Source organism: Sinohyriopsis cumingii, chromosome 6 (genome assembly GCF_028554795.1).
Source record: "Sinohyriopsis cumingii isolate HCF-2022 chromosome 6, ASM2855479v2, whole genome shotgun sequence".
NCBI classification, from domain to species: domain Eukaryota; kingdom Metazoa; phylum Mollusca; class Bivalvia; order Unionida; family Unionidae; genus Sinohyriopsis; species Sinohyriopsis cumingii.
Window position 1 is genome coordinate 94,890,725 of NC_142966.1, and position 25,623 is coordinate 94,916,347.

The window sequence follows — 25,623 nt, forward strand, 5'->3', positions numbered from 1 at the left end:
ACTAGTGTGATTTAATAATTTTTGCTGTTCCGTGTGGCCATAAGGCTAAGTAAGCATATAGTGAGTCATGAAGACCATTCAGGTGTTGAGTCCTGAAGACCTTTCAGGCATTAAGTCCTGGAGACCTTTCAGGCATAAAGCCCTGGAGACCTTTGAGGCATTCAGTCATTTAGACCTTTGAGGCATTCAGTCCTGGAGACCTTTCAGGCATAAAGTCCTGGAGACCTTTGAGGCATTCAGTCATTTAGACCTTTGAGGCATTCAATCCTGGAGACCTTTCAGGCACTGAGTCCTGGAGACCTTCGAGACATTCATTCATTTAAACCTTTCAGGCATTCAGTCATGATGACCTTTCAGGCATTCATTCATTTAGACCTTTCAGGCATTCAGTCCTGGAGATATTTCAGGCATTCAGTCATTTAAACCTTTCAGGCTTTCAGTCATGATGACTTTCAGGCATTCAGTCATGATGACCTTTCAGGCATTCAGTCATGATGACCTTTCAGGTTTATCCAAATGATACTGATCTGTCATTAATTATGACCACTGTTACTAAAAATAGAAACTTTTAAAACAACTTCTTTCAAAAACTTTATTGGAGGGGGCATAAGTGTTATTTGGACAAAATTCCTAGTTTGTTTAATCTCTTTCTTTCTCTTTGTTTATACAGCATGATCTTGAAGGAAACAAGACATTGTATTCCAAGCATATAGAGCCAGTAGTCTATGGTTGTGCAATAATCCTCCCCATTGCCTATATTATTGGGGTGCTGTACACTCTTAAGACTCACACATCTTATGTTTATGACGAGTTCAACAGGCATCAAAAGGCAGTAGATTGTCATGAAGGTTAGTGAACAATATTAAAATCAATTATTTTTTTTATCAATTTGAAAAACCCCACATAAAGAATCAGAATTAATTGGCATGAATAGGTTTTGTCAGATTTTGGGTGTTGATTTCTTTATCATAAATCTTTGCATATATAATTTTTCTCATTTTGAATGAAGAAATGGTGATTAAAAATAACATTTTGAACTCTCACTATAAAGGAACTGTATGGTAGATATGCAGATATACAGATGCAGGTATACAGATATAGATATACAGATACAGATATACAGATACAGTTATATATATGCAGATATAGATATAAAGATGCAGATATACAGATATAGATATACAGATACAGAGATACAGATGCAGATATACAGATGCAGATACAGATATATAGATACAGTTATATAGATGCAGATATAGATATACAGATGCAGATATACAGATACAGATATAGATATACAGATACAGAGGTACAGATGCAGATATAGATATACAGATGCAGATACAGATATACAGATACGGATGCGGATATACAGATACAGATGCAGATACAGATATACAGATAGGGATATATAGATGCAGATATAGATATACAGATGCAGATATATAGATAGAGATATAGATATACAGATGCAGATATACAGATGCAGATATAGATATACAGATGCAGATACAGATATACAGATATAAATATACAGATGCAGATATAGATACAGATGCAGATATACAGATACAGATATAGATATACAGATACAGGTGCAGATATACAGATGCAGATATAGATATACAGATGCAGATACAGAGATACAGATGCAGATATAGATATACAGATGCAGATACAGATATATATATATATATATATATATATATATATATATATATATATACAGATGCAGATATACAGATATAGAAATACAGCTGCAGATATAGATATACAGATAAAGATATACAGATATAGATATACAGATGCAGATATACAGATACAGAGATACAGATGCAGAGATACAGATATACAGATATATAGATGCAGATATAGATATACAGATATAGATATATAGATGCAGATATACAGATATATAGATGCAGATACAGATATACAGATGTATAGATATACAGATGCAGATACAGATATATAGATGCAGATATATAGATATACAGATGTTGATATACAGATATAGATATTGATATACAGATGCAGATACAGATATACAGACACAGATATATAGATGCAGATATAGATATACAGATGCATATATAGATATATATATACAGATGCAGATATACAGATACAGATATACAGATGCAGATATACAGATACAGATATACAGATGTAGATATACAGATGCAGATATACAGATACAGATATACATATGCAGATATACAGATACAGATGTAGATATACAGATACAGATATGTAGATGCAGATACAGATATATAGATGCAGATAAGATATACAGATGCAGAGATACAGATGCTGATATACAGATATACAGATGCAGATACAGATATGTAGATGCAGATATAGATATACAGATGCAGATACAGATACAGATATAGATATAGATATACAGATGCAGAGATACAGATGCAGATATACAGATAAAGAGATACAGATATAGATATATACAGATGCAGATTCAGATATACAGATACAGATATATAGATGCAGATATAGATATACAGATGCAGATATAGATATACAGATGCAGATATAGATATACAGAGATAGATATACAGATGCAGATACAGATATACAGATACAGAGATACATATACAGATGCAGATACAGATATTTAGATGCAGATATAAATATACATATGCAGATATAGATATACAGATGCAGATATAGATATACAGATGCAGATATACAGATACAGAGATACAGATGCAGATACAGAGATACAGATGCAGAGATAAATATACAGATACAGATATATAGATGCAGATATAGATATACAGATACAGATGCAGATGTAGATATACAGATGCAGGTATACAGATACAGATATACAGATACAGATATACAGGTATAGATATGCAGATATAGATATACAGATGCAGATACAGATATACAGATGCAGATATACAGATACAGAGATACAGATGCAGATATAGATATACAGATGCAGATACAGATATAGATATACAGATACAGATATACAGATACAGATGCAGATATAGATATACAGATACAGAGATACAGATACAGAGATACAGATGCAGATGTAGATATACAGATATAGATATACAGATACAGATATAGATATACAGATACAGATATAGATATACAGATGCAGATATACAGATATACAGATACAGATATAGATATACAGATGCAGATATAGATATACAGATACAGATATAGATATACAGATGCAGATATACAGATATACAGATGCAGAGATACAGATGCAGGTATAGATATACAGATGCAGATACAGATATATAGATGCAGATACAGATATATGGATGCAGATATAGATATACAGATTCAGATATACAGATACAGATACATATATAGATATACAGATGCAGATACAGATATATAGATGCAGATATAGATATACAGATTCAGATATACAGATACAGATATGGATATACAGATGCAGATATAGATATACAGATACAGATATATAGATGCAGATATAGATATACAGATTCAGATATACAGATGCAGATATACAGATACAGATATACAGATAAGTTGTTATTGTTGTGGGGTTTAATGCCATTTTTCAGCACATGATAGGCTATACAGGGCAGCCAGTATTTAATGGTGGAGAAAGAACCAGGGGAAACCCCTTGGAAAGAACCACCGACCCACGAGAAGCTACTGGCAAGCTTTCTCACAAACCCACATTGGCTGAATCTGAGACTCGAACCGGCGCAGACAGAGGTGAGATGGCAGTGATCCATAACGGAGAGCGCTTTAGACCACACAGCCACTCGGGGCCCCTAGATGCAGATATAGATATATAGATACAGTTGGTAACTCTAATTCCCTATATGTACCAGCCATGTGTACCCCTTTACAGATATTCACTATAGAGTGTAACTATAATTCCCTATGCGTACCAGCCATGTGTACTCCTTTAAATATATTCATTATAGTGGGTAACTCTAATTCCCTGTGTGTACCAGCCATGTGTACCCCTTTACAGATATTCACTATAGAGTGTAACTATAATTCCCTATGCGTACCAGCCATGTGTACCCCTTTACAGATATTCACTATAGTGTGTAACTCTAATTCCCTATGCGTACCAGCCATGTGTACCCCTTTACAGATATTCACTATAGAGTGTAACTATAATTCCCTATGCGTACCAGCCATGTGTACCCCTTTACAGATATTCACTATAGAGTGTAACTATAATTCCCTATGCGTACCAGCCATGTGTACCCCTTTACAGATATTCACTATAGTGTGTAACTCTAATTCCCTATGCGTACCAGCCATGTGTACCCCTTCACAGATATTCACTATAGTGTGTAACTATAATTCCCTATGCGTACCAGCCATGTGTACCCCTTTACAGATATTCACTATAGTGTGTAACTCTAATTCCCTATGCGTACCAGCCATGTGTACGCCTTTAAATATATTTATTATAGTGGGTAACACTGCATGTTCTCACTACAGTAAGTGTATGTACTGTCTGCTGTATTTTGTCTCTCAGATTTAGACCATGGGTGAAACCAGTCTGACAACCACTCAACATGGGTATTTTTTCTGGTTGTCATTTCTTAAATGTATGTCAGCCTTGCATATTATGGACAGAAGTCAGTGAGAGGCAATCCTTTGGGCACTAAGGGCATAGCTTGAGGGACAAAAACATCAGCTTGCATGCAAGGGTCCAAAACCATACCATTTAATGGGGAGCAAGATTGTGAGCAACAGCAACCACATTTACAGTCTCACATATCAGAATTATGGGCTGGCTGCATGAATCAATATCCTGTTCCCCATCTCAACCTCAAGAACTGGATAATGTCATGCTAGGATGGTTATATGTTCCTTCACAGTTGGACTCCGCCATGTAACTCAGATTACATATTGCTATGACCACACTTGATCATACAGTATCAGCCAACAGAAACTGAACTTGTCCAGTTCTACAACTTGCATGTAGTGCTAGGAATTTTCTGAATACAATCCCCAGTTTAGTGCTGCAGTACCATTAGAACCCACTTTGTAAAACCACTTATACATCAGACTAACCCACACAGTGTTGCTAAGCACATCCTGTGGATTACACAGTCTATTCAGGCACTCCCATGGGTCAGTCTAATGAGCATAGTAACTCTAGTCACTTCTGGTGTACAATGTCCATCATGGTGTTCCTAAGAGACATCTCTTTACTTGGCCTCAGGCTTCTGCCACCCCAAGGGAGCCTCTATTTAGCGACACCTTACAAAGATGGAGATTTATTCCTAATATGCTGCCATCCTGAACACTCTTCTCGCACATAGCACAAGAGACATCAGTTTCACTACCTTAATCCACAATGGATGAAAACTGGCGCTCAAGTTCCTTCATCATTGTTAGATCTTACTGTGATGAGTGAAATTCCACTTTGCAGGCTTGGACTGAAGAAGTTTTCGACCCACTCCTATCGGAGTTCTGTCCTCTTTTCTCAACATCACATATCTGGTCTAGAGTTCCGACATCAGTTTCATAAGTTTCTGCCATTTTGGGTAGCATCATCAATTACAAGTTCCAAGCGTTTATGGATGCTGTTTCTCATAAATGCCTTCCATGTTTTCCATTTGGATACCTTTGAGTTGCTCATATTGTCATGACTGTGGGATCAATATTGCTTATTCATGATACTCAGTCTGGCTTTCGCCAGAATCACTGCTGTGAAACTGCACTTGTATCTTTGATTGATAAATGGCTGAAAGCATAAGATCAAGAAGAAATGGTAGGCACTATGATGGTTGATTTTCATAAAGCTTTTGATCTTGTAGACCATGAAATTTTGCTTGAAAAACTAAAAATATATCAATGCAGTGAAAACTCCCTTAACTGGTTTACTTTTTACTTAACTGATAGAGTGCAAAAAGTATCTTTAAATGGTCAACTTTCTGAAAGTAAAAATATTAATTGTGGAGTACCACAAGGCTCTATCCTTGGGCCTCTGTTATTCATACTATTTATCAACTATTTACCTCTTAAGATTGGAACTTCAGTTTCTTCCACTGACCTTTATGCAGATGATACTACACTGTCTGAGATTGCTAAAACCAAAACAGTACTTGAAAATAACTTACAAGATGTTCTCAACAGACTTCAAGTATGGTGCAAGGAAAACAGTATGATCATAAATACAGAAAAAAATGAAAGCCTTACTAGTTACAACACAATAAAAACGAGCAAGGCTAGATAGCGACAAACTCCAGGTTCTATTTGACAATGTGAGCCTCACTATGACCTCTCAAGGTAGAATTCTTGGTGTATTCGTGGATAACAATCTTACTTGGTCTACTCACATTAAACATATTTCAAAAAAGGTTAACTCTTATCTTTGGCTACTGAGGAAAATCAAAACATACATTCCTCTTCACTACAGGGTCATCTTTTATAAAAGTTATATTCAGCCATATCTGGACTACTGTAATGTAATTTGGGGTATACCTCTAATTCAAACATAACAACACTTTTAAGACTCCAAAAGAGGGCTTGCCATTTAATTCTAGATCAAAGTATAGACAATTTTCAGGATGCAATGAATAATATAAAGGTTTTAACAATACATGAAAGAATATTTCTTAGAAAGGCCAAATTGATGTATAAAGTATCCAGAAAAAAACATTCCTGTCTATCTAAGCAATATCTTTCACCAAAGAGATGCTGATGACACTCCAAATTTAAGGTCCATAAGAAGAAAAAATTACATTATACCAAGGCCAAAGAAGGAATTGTTTAAAAAAAGTTTTCAATATACTGGTCCACTGGTATGGAACAACATTCCCAGTGACATAAGGCAGGCTGCTAGCATTTCATCTTTTCACAATCAGTGTCTTAAATGGATGAAATCTTTAGAAAATTGAACAGTTCTAGTACAAAAAATACCGCCTGCTTTTCTGTAATTTTACATCATTTTCATAGCTGAATTTTTCAATGCAGGATTATATTTTATGTTTTATATATGTTTATGTTTTCACTGATGCCTGTGAATGTGTTCCAGGCTTGATACATTGAATATTAAAATTACTTAATTATTTAGTGTCAAGCCAGACTCTTCACATCATGTTTTATACACTGTATATATTGTAAATAACAGATAGAAGGCCTCAAGGTAGATTAGTTCTGTAACTAATTGAGTTACCTTCTCCAAATAAAGTCTTTATTATTATTATTATTATTATTATTATTATTATTATCTTTAGCAGACTTCAATAGACAGAACACTGCTTACATTCTCTCACCATGAGTCTCACTGGAAATACATGGGGGCATGTTTATAAAATAGCCCACTTCATAACACACAGGCCCACTTCATAACCCACAGGCCCACTTCATAACACACAGGCCCATTTCATAACCCACAGGCCCACTTCATAACACACAGGCCCATTTCATAACCCACAGGCCCACTTCATAACACACAGGCCCACTTCATAACACACAGGCCCATTTCATAACCCACAGGCCCACTTCATAACACACAGGTCCATTTCATAACCCACAGGCCCACTTCATAACACACAGGCCCATTTCATAACCCACAGGCCCACTTCATAACCCACAGGCCCACTTCATATCACACAGGCCCACTTCATAACACAGGCCCACTTCATAACACACAGGCCCACTTCATAAGCCACAGGCCCACTTCATAACACAGGCCCACTTCATAACACACAGGCCCACTTCATAAGCCACAGGCCCACTTCATAATGCAGACCCACTTCATAATACACAGGCCCCCTTCATAACACACAGGCCCACTTTATAACACACAGACCCACTTCATAACACACAGGGGTTCGAGTCTAGGGTTCAGCCAATGTGGGTATGTGAGAAAGCTTGCCAGTAGCTTCTCGTGGGTCGGTGGTTCTTTCCGGGGTTTTCCCGGGTTCTTCCTCCACCATTAGTACTGGCTGCCATGTATAGCCTATCGTGTGCTGAAAAATGACATTAAGCCCCAAAACAACAACAACAACAATCATAACACACAGGTCCACTTCATAACCCACAGACCCACTTCATAACACAGGCCCACTTCATAACACACAGGCCCATTCCATAACACACATGCCCACTTAATAACACAGGCCCACTTCATAACCCACAGGCCCACTTCATAACACAGGCCCATTTCATAACCCACAGGCCCACTTCATAACACATAGGCCCACTTAAAAACACACAGGCCCACTTTATTACACACATGCCCACTTCATAACACACACAGGCCCACTTTATTAGACACAGGCCCACTTCATAACACACACAGACCCACTTTATTAGACACAGGCCCACTTCATAACACACACAGGCCCACTTCATAACACACAGACCCACTTCATAACACAGGCCCACTTCATAACACACAGGCCCATTTCATAACCCACAGGCCCACTTCATAACACACAGGCCCACTTGATAACACACAGGCCCACTTTATTACACACAGGCCCACTTCATAACACACACATGCCCACTTCATAACACACAGGCCCACTTTATTAGACACAGGCCCACTTCATAACACACACAGGCCCACTTCATAACACACAGGCCCAATATACTAGGGCCATGGCCATAACAGCAACTTGTACAAATGAACAAGCTGCAGTGCTCTCTACCTCGACCTTTCTTCAAGACCATAATAGATCAAGCTACACTTGTAACCTTAATGAATCATTTTCATTCTACAAAACCCTCCCTATGTCAAATGACATATATTCATGCCCCCTTCATCACAGATCCCAGGAGGGAGAAGGCTCCAATCTTTTATTACCAGTTGGGAAAGAATTACCATGACATGTGGACCCCACAAGTAGTTTCATGATGACTTATCATATTCAGTGGACCTCCTAAGCCTTTACCAAGAGTTCTTTCGGATAGAACATTTTATTTATTACTTGGTCATTAACCTACGCACATTCGTTCAACTCTTTTACACTCTTGAGTCCATGATTGGATGCAGCATTGGGTTAAAATACTGTCCACTGTTGAGTCCATGATTGGATGCAGCATTGGGTTAAAATACTGTCCACTGTTGAGTCCATGATTGGATGCAGCATTGGGTTAAAATACTGTCCACTGTTGAGTCCATGATTGGATGCAGCATTGGGTTAAAATACTGTCCACTCTTGAGTCCATGATTGGATGCAGCATTGGGTTAAAATACTGTCCACTGTTGAGTCCATGATTGGATGCAGCATTGGGTTAAAATACTGTCCACTCTTGAGTCCATGATTGGATGCAGCATTGGGTTAAAATACTGTCCACTGTTGAGTCCATGATTGGATGCAGCATTGGGTTAAAATACTGTCCACTCTTGAGTCCATGATTGGATGCAGCATTGGGTTAAAATACTGTCCACTGTTGAGTCCATGATTGGATGCAGCATTGGGTTAAAATACTGTCCACTGTTGAGTCCATGATTGGATGCAGCATTGGGTTAAAATACTGTCCACTGTTGAGTCCATGATTGGATGCAGCATTGGGTTAAAATACTGTCCACTCTTGAGTCCATGATTGGATGCAGCATTGGGTTAAAATACTGTCCACTCTTGAGTCCATGATTGGATGCAGCATTGGGTTAAAATACTGTCCACTCTTGAGTCCATGATTGGATGCAGCATTGGGTTAAAATACTGTCCACTCTTGAGTCCATGATTGGATGCAGCATTGGGTTAAAATACTGTCCACTCTTGAGTCCATGATTGGATGCAGCATTGGGTTAAAATACTGTCCACTCTTGAGTCCATGATTGGATGCAGCATTGGGTTAAAATACTGTCCACTCTTGAGTCCATGATTGGATGCAGCATTGGGTTAAAATACTGTCCACTCTTGAGTCCATGATTGGATGCAGCATTGGGTTAAAATACTGTCCACTGTTGAGTCCATGATTGGATGCAACATTGGGTTAAAATACTGTCCACTGTTGAGTCCATGATTGGATGCAGCATTGGGTTAAAATACTGTCCACTGTTGAGTCCATGATTGGATGCAGCATTGGGTTAAAATACTGTCCACTCTTGAGTCCATGATTGGATGCAGCATTGGGTTAAAATACTGTCCACTGTTGAGTCCATGATTGGATGCAGCATTGGGTTAAAATACTGTCCACTGTTGAGTCCATGATTGGATGCAGCATTGGGTTAAAATACTGTCCACTGTTGAGTCCATGATTGGATGCAGCATTGGGTTAAAATACTGTCCACTCTTGAGTCCATGATTGGATGCAGCATTGGGTTAAAATACTGTCCACTGTTGAGTCCATGATTGGATGCAGCATTGGGTTAAAATACTGTCCACTGTTGAGACTACACAATCAGTTTCTACTTGCAAGAGGTGTGGCTTCACATCCCATTCACACGGCTTCCAGAAGTTTTGTGATTTGCCAACTACAGCTACAAACAGCAGGCTGGTTATATTCCAGAGCAAGGCATGATTTCACATGTTACCCTTATTTTAATTCTCAATTTACTTGTCAAGAAAAACATCTCCAAGGGCATACCCTTTCAATATTTCAGTTGACTAGGTTTGGAATCAATATTCAGGCAAGAATGTTTCCCCCAGGAACCAGAATTGAAATAATGCAATGGTAGATTCCTTGTCTATACAGAGCAATCCATCTGCTGGAGGATTCCTTTGCCTGCCAAGTTTTGCTCATTATTGCAGTGGACATCTTAGCCTCAGGTCGCTTTCTTAGGTTCCCATAGCAATGATTCATTGGTCCAAATGGAGGATGAACCATGATCATTGGACCAACTTTTACAATCTGCACAATATGATGTTGCATCTTGAAGGCAGGGAAACCACTCTGGACTCAAATGGGGACACCTCTGTAAGTATAACCTCTGGCAATCATGATTAGTTCAGATTTGAACACAGTGGACAAGGGGAGTAAGGCTCCTACCATTTCAGGATGCCATAAAAGTATGGCATCCTCATGATCATTATTTACTTAGAAATATTCTTGAGATAAAAATGGTTTTGAAAGCTTTTCATTGGTGGCTTGAGAACCTACATGGGAATGGAGTTCTTATTCTGTTCAGCAACTTCAGTGTGGTGTCTTGTCTCAACAGCAAAGTGGAACCAAGTCCCCAGACCATTTTTTAAGATTTTCTAAAGTGGTGTCATCATGGTCAAATCCACATTTAAGTTCAGTATATCCTTGGCTGGCTGATGTATTGGTGGACTAATTTTCCTGCAAGAAGGAACTAATACAAACAAAATGGTCTCATCATCCCTCAGTTTTCATTCAGTAGATGCTTAATGGGATTGATCTATGATGGACCTATTGGTGACAAGGTGGAATGCCAAAATCAGCCATTGTTGTACTAGTCCCAGATCCAACATGCCTAGATAATTGATGTTCTTTCTGTGGGTTGGAATGGCCAAATGTGTACACTTCACCAACACCTTGGGTTCTGAAGGTGATACAGGAATCAAAATAATTGGAGTCTCATCCTGGTTGCTCCACTCAAATGGGAATCTTGAATCATCCTCATCAGTTTCACAACAGAATCACCAGGAATTTAGATGTTCTCTCTTCTGCATTGAACCAAGATGGCAGGTGTTTCATACCAGACCAGAATTACTAAACTTGTTTGTCTGGATCTTATTAAAGTATACCCTTTAGAACAAGCAGTTCTCACAAGTGGTGGAAAATCCCTCAAGTGAGATGGCCATCCACCTTAGAGTGTATGAAGGCAATGGAATATATTCTCAGTGGAGTGCAGAAGAACTCTTTTTAACAATGTAGGCATCTATACTGCTGTGGCTGTTTAACAATGTAGGCATCCAAACTGCAGTAATTAACTTCCTATGGTGGCTGTTCATTGAGAAACATTTAGCACCAGTCACAATTAAACCTACCACACAGTTATCATGGAAGAGAAGATATTGGAAAGACCAAAGACCTATCTGAGTGTGAGCGCTTTAGATCACTTGGCCACTTGGGACCCCCATTGTGGAGTGTATTGCTCAGGTAAATAAGTTCACATTGACCTGCATTTTATGCACCAATGACTTTGCAAGGTATTTTGAATATGTTTTGGCAGAGCAGATGTGACATTATTCAGTTTATGCAAGATTTATGTAGACCCTGATATATGAATGCATTATATAACAGTAGATCTGGGTCTGCATTGCTTTTAGTTTGGGTTGTGTTGTACAGTCACATACAATGTGTATTTATCGTTTTTAGGCCACACACATGGAGCCCCACAGTGGTCCAGGATAAAGAGTGTCATAATTCTTCTGGTCTGCACAGCGTTGATAGCCTTGTGTTCAGACCTCATCACAGACAACATACACGATTTGATCAATTCCACAGGGGTGTCAGAGGTAAGTTGCTGTCATGCAGATTTGTACAATTTGCAATTAGTTAAAACTTGTTGATTGTGAACCTGATAAATGGTGAATCAAGACAAAAGTGTCTGAGAGATAGACAGAGATTGAATGGGTGTATACTCATGTTGAAAATGCTAATAAATAAGTGTTCTGCATTTAGGGACATGTTTATTGTAGAAAATGAAAACTTTTACCAACAAATTTTGTTTCACATAATTCATATTGCCAATGATCATACAGTGTCTATCATGTGCTGTGAAGGATGTATGATGAGGCAGATTCTCTCATGACTCATTCAGTCTTTAAATCTAATGACTAGAATTGTAAAATACAAGTCAACATCTTATATAATAGTCCTAGTCACACTAAAGACAAATTTGACAGTAACATAGTATGAATAATAATTGTTTATTTTTATGTATAAATGAACTTATAAATTTATCAGTATTTGTTTTTCTTCTTGTCTGTAACAGACATTTACAGGATTATCATAGGAAACACTTGGACGGGTCACTTCAGATTCTGTATAAATTATATTAGAAGACGAATTGATGTACCACTTTTGAAATATAGATTTTAATATGCGTTCATATTTGTTTTAATGAATATCTATCTTTGCAAAAACAGTGTGCACAAATTCTAATAATACAAATGTAACGTAAGGAATATAAACTTATTTCAAAACATGTAGATTTGAGTCATTATCACGTTATGCCTGTGTGATGTCACCAAAAGGGGCCTCGGATGGCTGAGAGGTCTAAAGTGCATGCCTTTACACATCACTGTAATCTCACCTCTGTTTGCATGGGTTAAAATCTCAGGCTCTGCAAATTTAAGTATGTGAGCAAAGCTTGCAGTTAGCTTCCTATGAGTCAGTGGTTCTTACCGAGGTTTTCCCATGTTCTTCCTCCACTGTTTATACTGTATAACTTATCATGTTCTTGTAAATGGCACTAAACCCACAATACCAACAACACCATTACCAATAGAGAAGGGCAGTTAGTCTAGATCATCTCAGAGTACCTGTGTAAAGCCAACATGGCATGAGCCTGTGTTAATGATATGTTGGACTAGATCTTGATTATCTTGTTAGCAAAACCTTTGAAAATTGGTTCAATCACTTAGAATTAAACAAGGAATAAGTTAATAATACAAGTTTTTAAAGTGAATTTTCCCTTTAATGTAAGTGTAATAAAAATTGAATTGTTTATACTTACATAGCAGCTTAACTAAATTTACGTTACCTGCCAGGTATTTAACTTTTCTATAAAATATTTATTTTTCTTACCAGTATTTTATTGGAGTGACCATGATAGCCATGGTACCAGCACTTCCTGAGATTGTAAATGGTATCCAGTTTGCATTGCAGAATAATATTAATTTGGGGTAAGTTTGGGATTTTTTTATATAAATGTTGTACCATATCATTGGTAGGGTTCATAGAGTTTGCCTTTGTACATATGTGAGTCCATCCTGTCTTGGCTGACTTTTGTGTTGAGGTTAGTTTTCATGCACTGTGGTGGAATATCCATGTTCAGTGAACACGTTTTCTAGTTGTAATATGTTCCACCGTATCTTTCAATATTATTTCATAACACTGAAAAATTGGGTAATATGAACTTGCATGAAAATAAGCATATACAGAAAACAAATGGAAACATGAACTCTGTTATTTTTATTTCAAAAGTAAGAGGACACTATTTCTCTGTACCTACTTCATTCATTCTGTCTTCTTGATATTACCCTTTCATAATCAGATTTACATAAATTGCTCTTAAATTTACTAGCTAAGAGTATAAATTAAAACTGCTGAAATAATTGTACTGGAATATTTTTCAGTAACAACAACCTCCTAGAATCTTCACTAATCTAAATATTTATATTATAATGTATTCTTATTTTCAAGATTAGTAAAACTGAAGATTTTGCATTTTCTTAACAAATCTACTGAAAATGATGAGCTGGTATTTTGACAAATGTTGGGACTAAATGATTGTTTGATACAATGCCAAAAGCAAAGATACATTTTCTATAACCAAATATCATACATTAATGGTGCCAACATTGCAGTTGATCTATGTGAGATCAGTCTATTTCTTCTGAAAATAAAACACAACATGGACAAATTCAAAGTTCTAGCCTTTAGCAACTCTGTAAACAATCAGGGATGATTTCGCTATGTACATTAGGGCTGCCTGGTAGCCCAAATTTCCATTGGTAGCCCCAAAATTTGTATTTTGAAATATCCCAATTGGAGGTTAGTAAATCTTGTCTGTTGGAATTTTTGTGCTTTGAATTGAATGCAGGTCTGAAATATGTCTGCCATGGTGTGCTTGGAGTTAATTGCTTGGAGTTAATTGCATAGTGTTAAAAGCTAAATAATCTTTTTGACCATCTTTGATGAACCGGGTCAAGCTTTTTATGTTATCCTATTTTATCCCTTTTTTTAATACCGAGGAAATACATGTAATAATGATAATGGATTTGAAGCCAATGGTAATATGCTCAAATTTAAACAGACTTTGAGGTACGTAAGGTATGACTTATGCAGGTCACATTTTCAGTGTTTCTGGTGTTACTTTTAGTGGAAGAGCAGCAAATATAACTAACTAATCTATCAGAAAGTGCAATGAAATTTTTGCATCACTCAGCACTACATTCTAATTTATAACATATTGGCAGTTTGAATGCTAGTATGTAATTTTCCAGCCCTTAAAGGAGACCAGAAATAAAACTTTTCCTTTTATGTAATGTAATTCTCTACAAATTTTAATTAGACTGTAATATTTATAATTTAAATATCATAGGTAGGTAGTGATTATATTGTGCAGAAGATGCCACGATTACATAAATTGATGAGTTTTTCCAAGTTTTGATGAGACGACATATGTGGTCCCATGATGCAATACTAGCCAGTCCTCGAGTACAACAGAGACATGGCGATTGAGACAGACAGGAGGAGACAATATTTGGGTTGCACATTCAAATGTTGAATCTACTTCCAAGATATGCTCATAACTATTGTGTGTTAACAGTGTGTTTAAGACCTGACCACAGAAAAGTACAACAGTAAGAAGGTGCTCATATTTCATACTTTGGAACTTTAAAAAAGCAATGTAATTTTTAAAAAAGTACTGATACATTGTGTGCTGTGCAAAAAATGTGATAGGGATTAAGTGATGGTGCACAAAATAAAAAATTTACCACAATGCAATAAATGTATTTAAGAAGGATGAGGTTCAATCATATTATGTGTAAATGACATATTCATTACCTTCCCCCAACACATACCCCCCACCTAAGGACTAATATCTTGAAAATATACATCCAACACTGAAACACTAAGAGACAGTACTGAATTCTGGGCAAAGAGACTAGAACAGGGACCGACTTGTATGTGAAACAATATTCATTACCGGGGGAGGTGTAAAGGCATTGAGAATGGTTTTCATTGGTCGTAACTTAAGCAATAGTTATTTGCACACAAAAAAACCACCAATAAATCTGCAAAGCAGAAATCATAAGTAATTAATTTAAACATTGAGAAGCTTCATTCTTATAATTCAATTATAGTGTATTTTCATGTAGGCTACACTTAGCGTATGGACAAATTTGATAGTATATACATGTCTGGTATAAATAGATTATGTACTGTACTGGTCAGTGCTCAAAGAAAATTTTTTTAGGCACAGGCTGCGGGCTTATGACTTAAATAAACTCACTAGCCCTGACTGAAATTCCACAAGCCAGACAGTTCATACCTGTTGACTCTCAAGCGGGGAGAAAAACTACCTGATTTTTGGGGTATTTCCACACCCACCTCCCGATCTCGTTATATCTCCATAATTTTTCACAGAGACCTCCTGATTATTATATTATGTCTGTCAATTTTCATTTCTCAGACAAAAACGTCCCCAAACCATACATAAATAGATATTACGTATGCAATCCACAGATGCCATATTCTGTTTTATCACTTGTGAATATTGTAGTGACAAAATAATTAATATCACATGAGCTTTTTTCTGCAGTAAAAATAACGCTAAGATTAAACATTATTCACGTAAATTTCAGACTTTTTTAAACCATTAAAACAGTACTGTAGTAAAAAAGATTAAAAAAGTAAAATTGTCACCAATTAGCTTAAATCCCATGAATGATGACTGTGAATGCTATGTGAATTTCTCTGCAAACAAAATCACATCTCCATTTCCGCCAAAGAAACTAGGCCAGTTAACACCTGACATGCCTCTACCATATATGTAAAGTTTAATAACCATGATTAAATTAAAAGAAGGAATAAAACAAAATATACCACACAGTATATGTGCCCCCAAAGAATTCAGAATAAATATTTTATTCAGTAACAGTGTTACATGCCTTAAGACTTAAACCTAAGGAAACAAGGTGGGATATAAAATGTAGGAAAAACAGTTACCATATGTGCGTTAACTTGTGACTGCAGATTTGAACTGTTAAAATGAAGTCCTAGGCATCATAAGTTACAACAAAATAGGGCATCATTTATTTGCCAGTGAATTGCTGGTGCTTACATGCACACACTGTCGAACATGGTTTCTTTGAAGTATGTCCGAAGGGCAGTCCTTTTCACAAGATAAATGCAATGATAAGGATTATCTGTTAATTGGTCACACTGGCTCTATTGCTTGTGTGCTTAAGTCTGACCTTTAGCTATTATCTAGTTTAGCCTTAGCTGACCAGAATATGAGGAATGGGTCTTGTCCTAGAGGATAATAAGGCGTATCACAGGGAGAAATGGCACATCCCATGGTCTCCTTTAAATATTACAAATGCTAATCAGCTCAGTTAATTAAAAACACTATAAAAAATGAAAAAATAAGAACTTACAGTATCTCTGTAAACAAAGGTTATACAGTGACTTGAGATCTAACACATATTCCCGGATGAGGGTCATGTGATCACATTCATGAAAGGCTTGGAAGGAATCTACAAGTCTAATGGCACATAAACCAGTACAGCCTCGATTCCACAATTATCATTCTTACATTAAAAATAAATTTTAAAAAAGACATTTACTTGACCCTTAATCAAGGCCAGGAACTAGGTCAGCATAAGATACAAAGTTCGGTGTTTACAACTAACTCTTAGGTCAAAGTAATTTCTGGAAAATTTCAAATTCCTAGTAAACAAAATTACAATATTTTGACATATAATGAAATTAAAAAAAAAAGATTTTAAAACTTACAATGAATTAAATTAAATCAAATATAAATTAAATCAAATATAAATTAAATCAAATATACATAACAGAAAGATGAAGGAATCTTAGTAGGTTATAAACCCAAACTCCCAAATACTTTGTTTTGCAAGAAAAAAACATTCACATTTCTAAAGGTGGTGTCCTGCAGCTTTGATTGTTGGAATCATGACTGATAATTCTTTAAACACTGCAGCAATAAGTTAAAAGATAACTTGTTGTTCCAATTCAGTGTAGTGTTCTGGGAGAGTGCCACTGCTGGATGCTTTGTTTATTAGTACATACAACATGGAGTTGTACTCAGTCATTGACATTTGCTATGAATGAAGATGTGTATACCGACCTTTACATTTGCTATCTTGAGAAATTCAACACACATTTTTATTTGAATTCAGTTCCAATGATTTATTAATATAATCCAGCTTCACAGCAAGATCTTGACATGTATAACCTTAAAAATCCATTAGACAAATATTTTTGTGTAGGACAAGAGAGATTATCATTCTGTTGTATCAATGAAAGTTGCTAGCACTCTGCCATCTTTTCCCCCAACTGTTAATCAGAATTTTAGCCTCCATCACTCTGTCATGTACTCCCCTATGGTGCAGTATTTATGGACCCCATTACTAATGAATAAATGTTATAAAGTCCATTGGTATACCATAATTATAATTATAAGCACTCATAATTATAACATGGATATTTTCATGGAGTCATATGTTTCTTAACAAGAATTGAATCATTTCATAGCTACCAACTTTTTCTTGTTTGATCTTATTTCTTTTATAATTAGAATAAATAACAATGTGATTTCATATATAAAGAACCATATTTGAGGGGAAGGGGTGTATGGGTTGTTTTCACAGATGTCACGATTGAATACGCAAATACCCACAATGCAATGCACGTGTACCTTGCACCGCCATTTTGAGTCCCTAACAAACCTTTGTCAACATTAGTCATCATGTATATTCAAGATAATAATCTGATTTAACTGTCGATAAGGACATTTACTTCATTGAAACAATACATAGATTAAACATGAAATTAAGTGCCCTATAGAACGAAAATAAAAATAAGGCTGGAAGTTCCCTTGCTTTTATCGAAAGACAGAATAGTGAATCTGAACCTTAATTCATGTATATTTCTATCAAATAGAAATGCATTCTTATTTTACAAACAGACAATAATGATATTTTTAAAATGTGTGTCATATCATATCCCTAAGCTTGTCATCTTGAAAGAGTATTTCCGGACAATGATTTTCGGGATACAATATCAGTTATGAATTAAAATTTCATAGCATGTGTTTTATGCCAGAACTTTTATGTACAAATACTTTTCGCAGGTGATTGTGCCAAAGACAGTTGACAAACCAGTTTAATTAGTATGGTCAAATATTGTATTTGTTGTGGAGATGATGGACGTAGGATGATACTGAATGAAAGTGATAACTGTTCACAAAGTTTCATCTTCAGTGTATTCAAACGAAACACATGCAAAACAGAACATGACTATGTGACAAATGTCAGAACAAAGTATTCCTGAAATGCTTTTAGAAATATGAAATTATATATTAGCAATTTGCTTTTTAACTTGAAAGATAACCAAATGATTGATTTCAGCCCATGAAAATTGAAAATCATTAAATGTTTCTACTTGTTTGTATATCCGTTTTATGTGTTTGTTTATCAATCGATCTATTTGTTTATGAAAAAATAACAAAGATGGTTGAAATTTAATGTTTGACTTGAAGAAAACAAGTAGAAAAGTCAAGCATTTGGTCTCGTGCGGTTGACATGCACAACAGAATGTGACGTATTATTATATTATTATATTCTTATGCACAAAATGAGACGTGCCTTCGTAATTATGCGGGAAGAACAGTGTTATTAGGTGCCAATTTGAGGGGCTAGGGGCTCAAAATGGCGGATATGGAAGTACACACATTTTGTGATGTCACGTGAAAACAACAGATTGTGTAAAACATACACACAAATACTGATATAGTCTTGTTTTTAGTGTCGGTCAGTTTAATTTGGCCTTGCTCATATTATAGTACTTTTATGGCTTGCTTGAATCTGATTGTAATGAGAGAACACTTGTTGTAATGAAGCAGTATTGTTAACTCAAATAGGAACCATGTACTTCTTGAGTTCATTGGAAAAATACAACCCTCATAATGCTAATAGAAAGTTTGTTTTGCCAGCACCAGTCTAACAGCTAAAAGGTAAACAACTGAGAAATCCATAACTGTACCTCAGTAGAAGCTGGTAGAATTAACATTATTTTATTGTATTCACCAGTCATGTTGCCAACTAATGTGCAAAATTTAAGGAGTTTTAGCTCCAGTTTGATTTGTAAATTCTGCTAATTAACTTTTTGAATGACTTATTGAATTCCAATTAAATATGGTGTAATACTTTACATTAAGATCACCTACATCATATTTAATTTTCATCGTTTAACAGCAAAATTTAATAGAACTTTGCCTGTCTTTTACATAAGAATTTCATTTTCTGTGTTGCCACTTACGAAGAATTTAATTGATTCAAAGCAAATTTAGTACTGGGGTTTACAAGTAAAGGACTTTCAATTGGTCAAATTTTCATTTTCATAATTTTTCAAGAGAATTTAATAGAGTTGTGGCCCCTGCTTGAAATTGTACTTTGCTTTTCAGTTGCATTAGAATTTTATTTCTGCACAAGAACTTTGATTGATAGGTATAAGGCTTTACATGATGATGACTTAGGTAAAGTTTGATTGTTATTATTTGTTAACTGAATTTTACAGAGTTACCAGTATGCTCCTGATTTTGACTTAAAACTTTTTCCCTTCAGTTGTATCTCCTGGGAGGTGGGCATACATTTTGTATTGACTTTTGTATATTGTTATAGATTGACTGTGACACAAACTTTAAAGCTTGTTAAGATTTTGAAATTTTATTTTTTAAGAATTTTTTTCAACAGAAAAATGTTAACATAAAGAATTTAGCCTACAGTGAAAGACATTTAAATGTTTACTGACATTTTCTTTCAGGATTGAGATTGGAACCAGTATAGCAATCCAGGTGTGTCTGATCCAGGTTCCAGTGCTGATATTAGTGAATGTGATTGCGGTAACATGCATTCTGTTTCTCAGCTGTCTCTATCATTCTGTTTTTCTCCATCATTCCTCTATCTTTCTCTTACTCTGATCTGTCAATACATCCACACATCCATCTGCTTCCTTGAGTTTTGCATCTAGGTCATTAGGTGTTAAATAAATTTCTTGTTTCATCTTTCCCTCAGTATATCTCTGTCATCCACTGTCTCGTTGTCACATTCTTTTTCACTTGTTTTGCTTGCATGGTTTTATTTAGTCACATTCATTAAGTGTGTCGTTACATCATCTCACAAAATAAATAAATATGGATACTCCTGGTTGTGGTTCTCACCATAGTGTCGCTAGTTTTCGGTTTTTTAATATTTGGATCTCACTACAGCAACATTTTTTTATTCTGGCATGTACAGAGATTGATCCTTCATAAAATGAAAGGGATCATATGATTAACCCTTAAGCAAACCGGAGAGAACAAACATTCCAACAAATTCACTTGACCATTTCCAAACCTCCATGCATTGACATACAAATTGTAATTTGGGGTTTATATTTTTGGTTTGTTGTTTTACCAACAAATTTTTGCTAACACTTGAATGGTATTTATTTTTGCGACATGTTAATTTTGAATGAAAGTTTTGATTGAGATCCCACTAGAAGCTGTTGTTAATGGCACACAGACCTGTATATTCCCACATGTAGATTGTTATCAGCTGTTTTTAATGGCACACAGACCTGTATATTCCCACATGTAGATTGTTATCAGATGTTTTTAATGGCACACAGTCCTGTAGATACATCTACATGTACATTGTTGTTAACAGCACACAGACCTATATATATCCACATGTAGATATTTGGGTAGATTATTGAGGCTTCTGTTGGTTTGAACCACATTTCATAGTTTTGAAAGTCACATAATAAGTATTTACATCTGCCCAGACAACCAGAGTAGGATTTGTAAGTAAGATCTTAATTCAGGATATTTGACGCCAACAAATGTCGATGTTTTCAAGTATTAATAACTTTTCTATTAAATCACCTGTTCAGATATGAATTTGCATTGCAACTACACTTAAATACTGATGAGCGAAAGAATAAGTTCAAAATTATTATTTTGCTTTAATTGGTGTGTGCATGTGTAATGTTTGTATTTGCTTTTTGTACCTTATTTGGCATAACAACAGTTAATTTATATCATTGTATTAAAAGATTGATGGTCATTACAGTTTTGACACCATTGGCAGGCAACACCTTTATAGTGGTGTGCTGATTTCAAGCGTTCATGATAATTGTGTAGAGTAAGCATACAATTGATTCTTACAAAATACTTTTAGGTGTTATGTTTTCAACTCTTATGTTTAAACATAATTTGCTTATGACAGAGCTGATTTTTTGCTGCTTCTTACAAATTGACAAGGAACATGGGGTGTGGGGCTTGGATCTACATGTGAAATAGTGAGAGTCTGATTTCCATAAATTATATTTCAATGTAAAATTGAAAAGGCTGTGGCATTTGAAATAACTAAACAACAAAAATAACTATTCCACAATGCCATAAGGCATAGCCTATTTTGTAATGTTGTCCATCTCTCATTCCATCCACCTGTTACCACATTTATATAAAATAACTGAAGTTTCTCCACCATCTAAAGTCAACTAACTATGCAGATGGCTTGCACTTGGAGTTAGGAAGAAGCTGACTTTTGGGGTCAAAAGTCATGGAAACTGACTGAAAGATGATAGTTGGTGTCTTTCTACATCTCATACCTGGACCAAACTTTGTGGTTGACCTGCACTTGAGTTAAGGAGGAAGCCTATTGATTTTGTTATCAAGGTCAAATGTTATGGTCTCTTTGACTAAAGGGAAAAAATAGCTCCTGCACAAAAAGTTTATATTCTCACCATGTACCATCAGAGTTTGTCAGTGACTTACATGATGGGTAAGAAAGAAACCTATTGATTTGGAATAGAAGGTCAAAGATCAAGGTCACTTACAGAAGAGAATGTTTTGTACGTAATGACTTAAGTACTTTACCACATAACTTGACCAAAGTTTGTGGAGGGTAATGCATATGGAAGAGGACTATTAATATTGGCATCAAAATGTCAAATATATTTATCATTAATTAATCTCAAAGATACATGGATTTTTGCAGAATGAGTTTTGTTTTAGTGAAATTCCTTGATCATATGCTTGCTTACCTCTTGATTCTACGGTCTAAAGGTCAGATGTCCTTACGTCACAGTAAATCTGTTAAAAAAATGTTTTTTGCACATTGAATTTAGTTCAAGACAGCATACCTTGACCATATGGTCCAGGTCTTTGAGACCCATTGGTCAGTTATCTCCCGAGTTAACCATGCCATACTGGATTGGTATAGGATCATTAAACACCTGGTACATTATAACATGCCATTCACAGAACTATTGTTTTATCTGGGCTATTACCTTCATGTGGTTGCCAATGTACTATCATCTAAATACGGCATTTCTCGAAAAGAAATGCAAGGATAAAAGTATATATTCCAGAGTTTGCCAAGAAAACAGCAATCTTTGGAAGCAGGTTCCTTAATAAATATTGAATCCAATATCAAGTTTTTAACACATTTTATATCATTGCTTCAAACTGTGTTCCATGTCCTAAGTAGGTATCATTGTGTTACTTATTAAGTATTGTTTAGATTGGGCTGTACACTCCATGCCATGTAGTAATTACAGTGCAGCTCAATTACAGATGTCATGAATTGCTTTAGTTCAGTTTATCAGATACCTGGTTTTTTTTTTTCAGCCACAGCTTAATTTCATCAGCATATTCCATGATGTCCATCTGTGGTCTGTGATATTCTCAGTGGTTGTAATAAATTACACTTTCCAAGATGGAAAAAGTGATTACTTTCAGGGTAAGTACATACAGAATTCTGTACATGTACATACATGCACCAACACCAAAACATACAATCTAGACTCCTTGTCAAAACATCTGGAATATTCACAGAAAAACCTGGAATATTTTTTGACATACCAGCCTTCCTAATTTGTTTCAGTAGACTCATATTTTAATGCCCCCATTATGTTATCAGAAAAGGGTTTGTTGCTTTGCTGCTGTACATACATATGTCAGTGAGTCCTCGTCTTTTTACATCCATAATGTCTGTCCCATAACCATTTTAGCAAGAGAGTGCAAGAATTATTAGATTTATAGCAGCTGCTGTGAAACTTTACACGTTCGATTATAGTCCTAAGCAAATGACCTAGATAGACTTGCAGGACATTGCAACAATGTTTCAATTTTTCTGCACATTTTATATCTTTTTGGGCTTTGACTCTTGAAAAATGACATTTATGCAAAAGCCATATGAGGGAGACAAATGAATTTAGTTCTATCTGCATTCAAATGTAGATGACCAGATTATATTTTCAGGTCATTACATCACTTTTTCAGTTTTTACTTATTTCAAAACTTTTTTTTTGAACTTAAACAAAACTTAGTACTGAGAGTATAATATTGCTTCCAAGTGAGACATCGAGTTGCATGGAACCCTAGTTATCTCCAAATTGTTATATGGTTCACAGGTGAGACACTGAATTACATGGAACCCTTGTTGTCTCACCATCATAATATTGTTCAAATGTGAGACACTAACTTGTATGGAAGTCTTGTTTTCTCACCAGTATTAGATTGTTCATTTTTTAATGATACTAAACATAGTATTCCATTGGAACTACAAGACAGAATTGATTCACAACATTGGGATGGGATGTTGCATGGATAGTGTTAGCTAGCTCTTTCTCTCTCTCTCTCTCTCTCTATCTGTATATACACACACACACACACAGAGTGGAACCCCACTATAATGCAATAATTGTGGTCCAAAAAATTGGATTGCGTTAACCCTTTACCTCATGCAAGCGCCTTCAGACATCTCTACTCCATTTGTATGGAAGCGCCTATTGATGTCTGCTGTAAACATCAGCATTTTAAGCTAGTTTTCATAGCGCCACCTTTGGGAAAAACCCCCTATGAAATACTACATTTATTTCTACAAATGACAATTACGTCAGATCACATGGTCACTGTTTATGCTCTGGTCGATATCTGCTATTTAAAGTGACTGGTTCAATATCTCCTCTCCAAAATGGAGGTCGCGGATTTCATTCAGTACTTACGAAGTTTTCATGATTAGAATCACAACTATGAAGGCTTCAGTAACTTACGTAAAGGCACTGGTATTGATGTAGGCAGCAATTAGTTTTTATAAATTATCAAATTCAGATGACCTAGTGATATAGACGCAGACAAAATACTTGTAAATTTTTAGTGTGAGAAATGGCAGCTACGGTTGGTTGCGCAGTCTCACTGACTTTACGGTGAATGAGCTCCCTCAAGATTTTAAAGCACATAAAAAATTCTTCCATGAAAAATAATTACACAACTATAACAATAGGGCTTTACTCTTAAATTTTTCCACACATAATGTGTACCAAAAATGTAAAATGGTTAAAATTGCTGTTAAACGTAACATACACTACATTGCTTAATAGGCAGGCCTATACGTATGGAGTCGAATAGGTAACAAGGTGTTCTGTTTATAGCATGCTGCACTTTGTAACTATGCTCTATGAGGTAAAGGGTTAATAGCGGGGTTGTGTTAATGCAGGGTTTTACAGTATTTTACTTTTTTCAGAGAACAACTCATTGGCACATATGCATGTATTCATGTCTTATGTATATGATGAATAGGGTATCAACACTGTTTATTGTTGTGTCATCATGGCATGCAGTTCATCCATAATGCATGTAATTCCATTGAAAAATTGCACACAGATTTACAATATTGATTAATTTTGTTGCAGATCATTGTGTCTGAATTCAAAGTCTGATATATAGCATGAACAGAGTAT

At 35.7% G+C, this 25,623-nt stretch overlaps 1 protein-coding gene across 1 annotated transcript in view; it reads left to right on the plus strand.

Moving 5' to 3' along the window:
• The window catches only part of LOC149797470 (uncharacterized), a 116,078-nt gene that overhangs the window by 79,073 nt on the left and 11,382 nt on the right, over nt 1-25,623 (plus strand). The window contains exons 16-20 of the mRNA XM_089962280.1: nt 671-848; nt 12,235-12,374; nt 13,672-13,766; nt 20,659-20,737; nt 23,510-23,621. Of these exons, the coding sequence (XP_089818406.1) occupies nt 671-848; nt 12,235-12,374; nt 13,672-13,766; nt 20,659-20,737; nt 23,510-23,621 (604 nt within the window). The remainder of the gene's footprint in view (nt 1-670; nt 849-12,234; nt 12,375-13,671; nt 13,767-20,658; nt 20,738-23,509; nt 23,622-25,623) is intronic.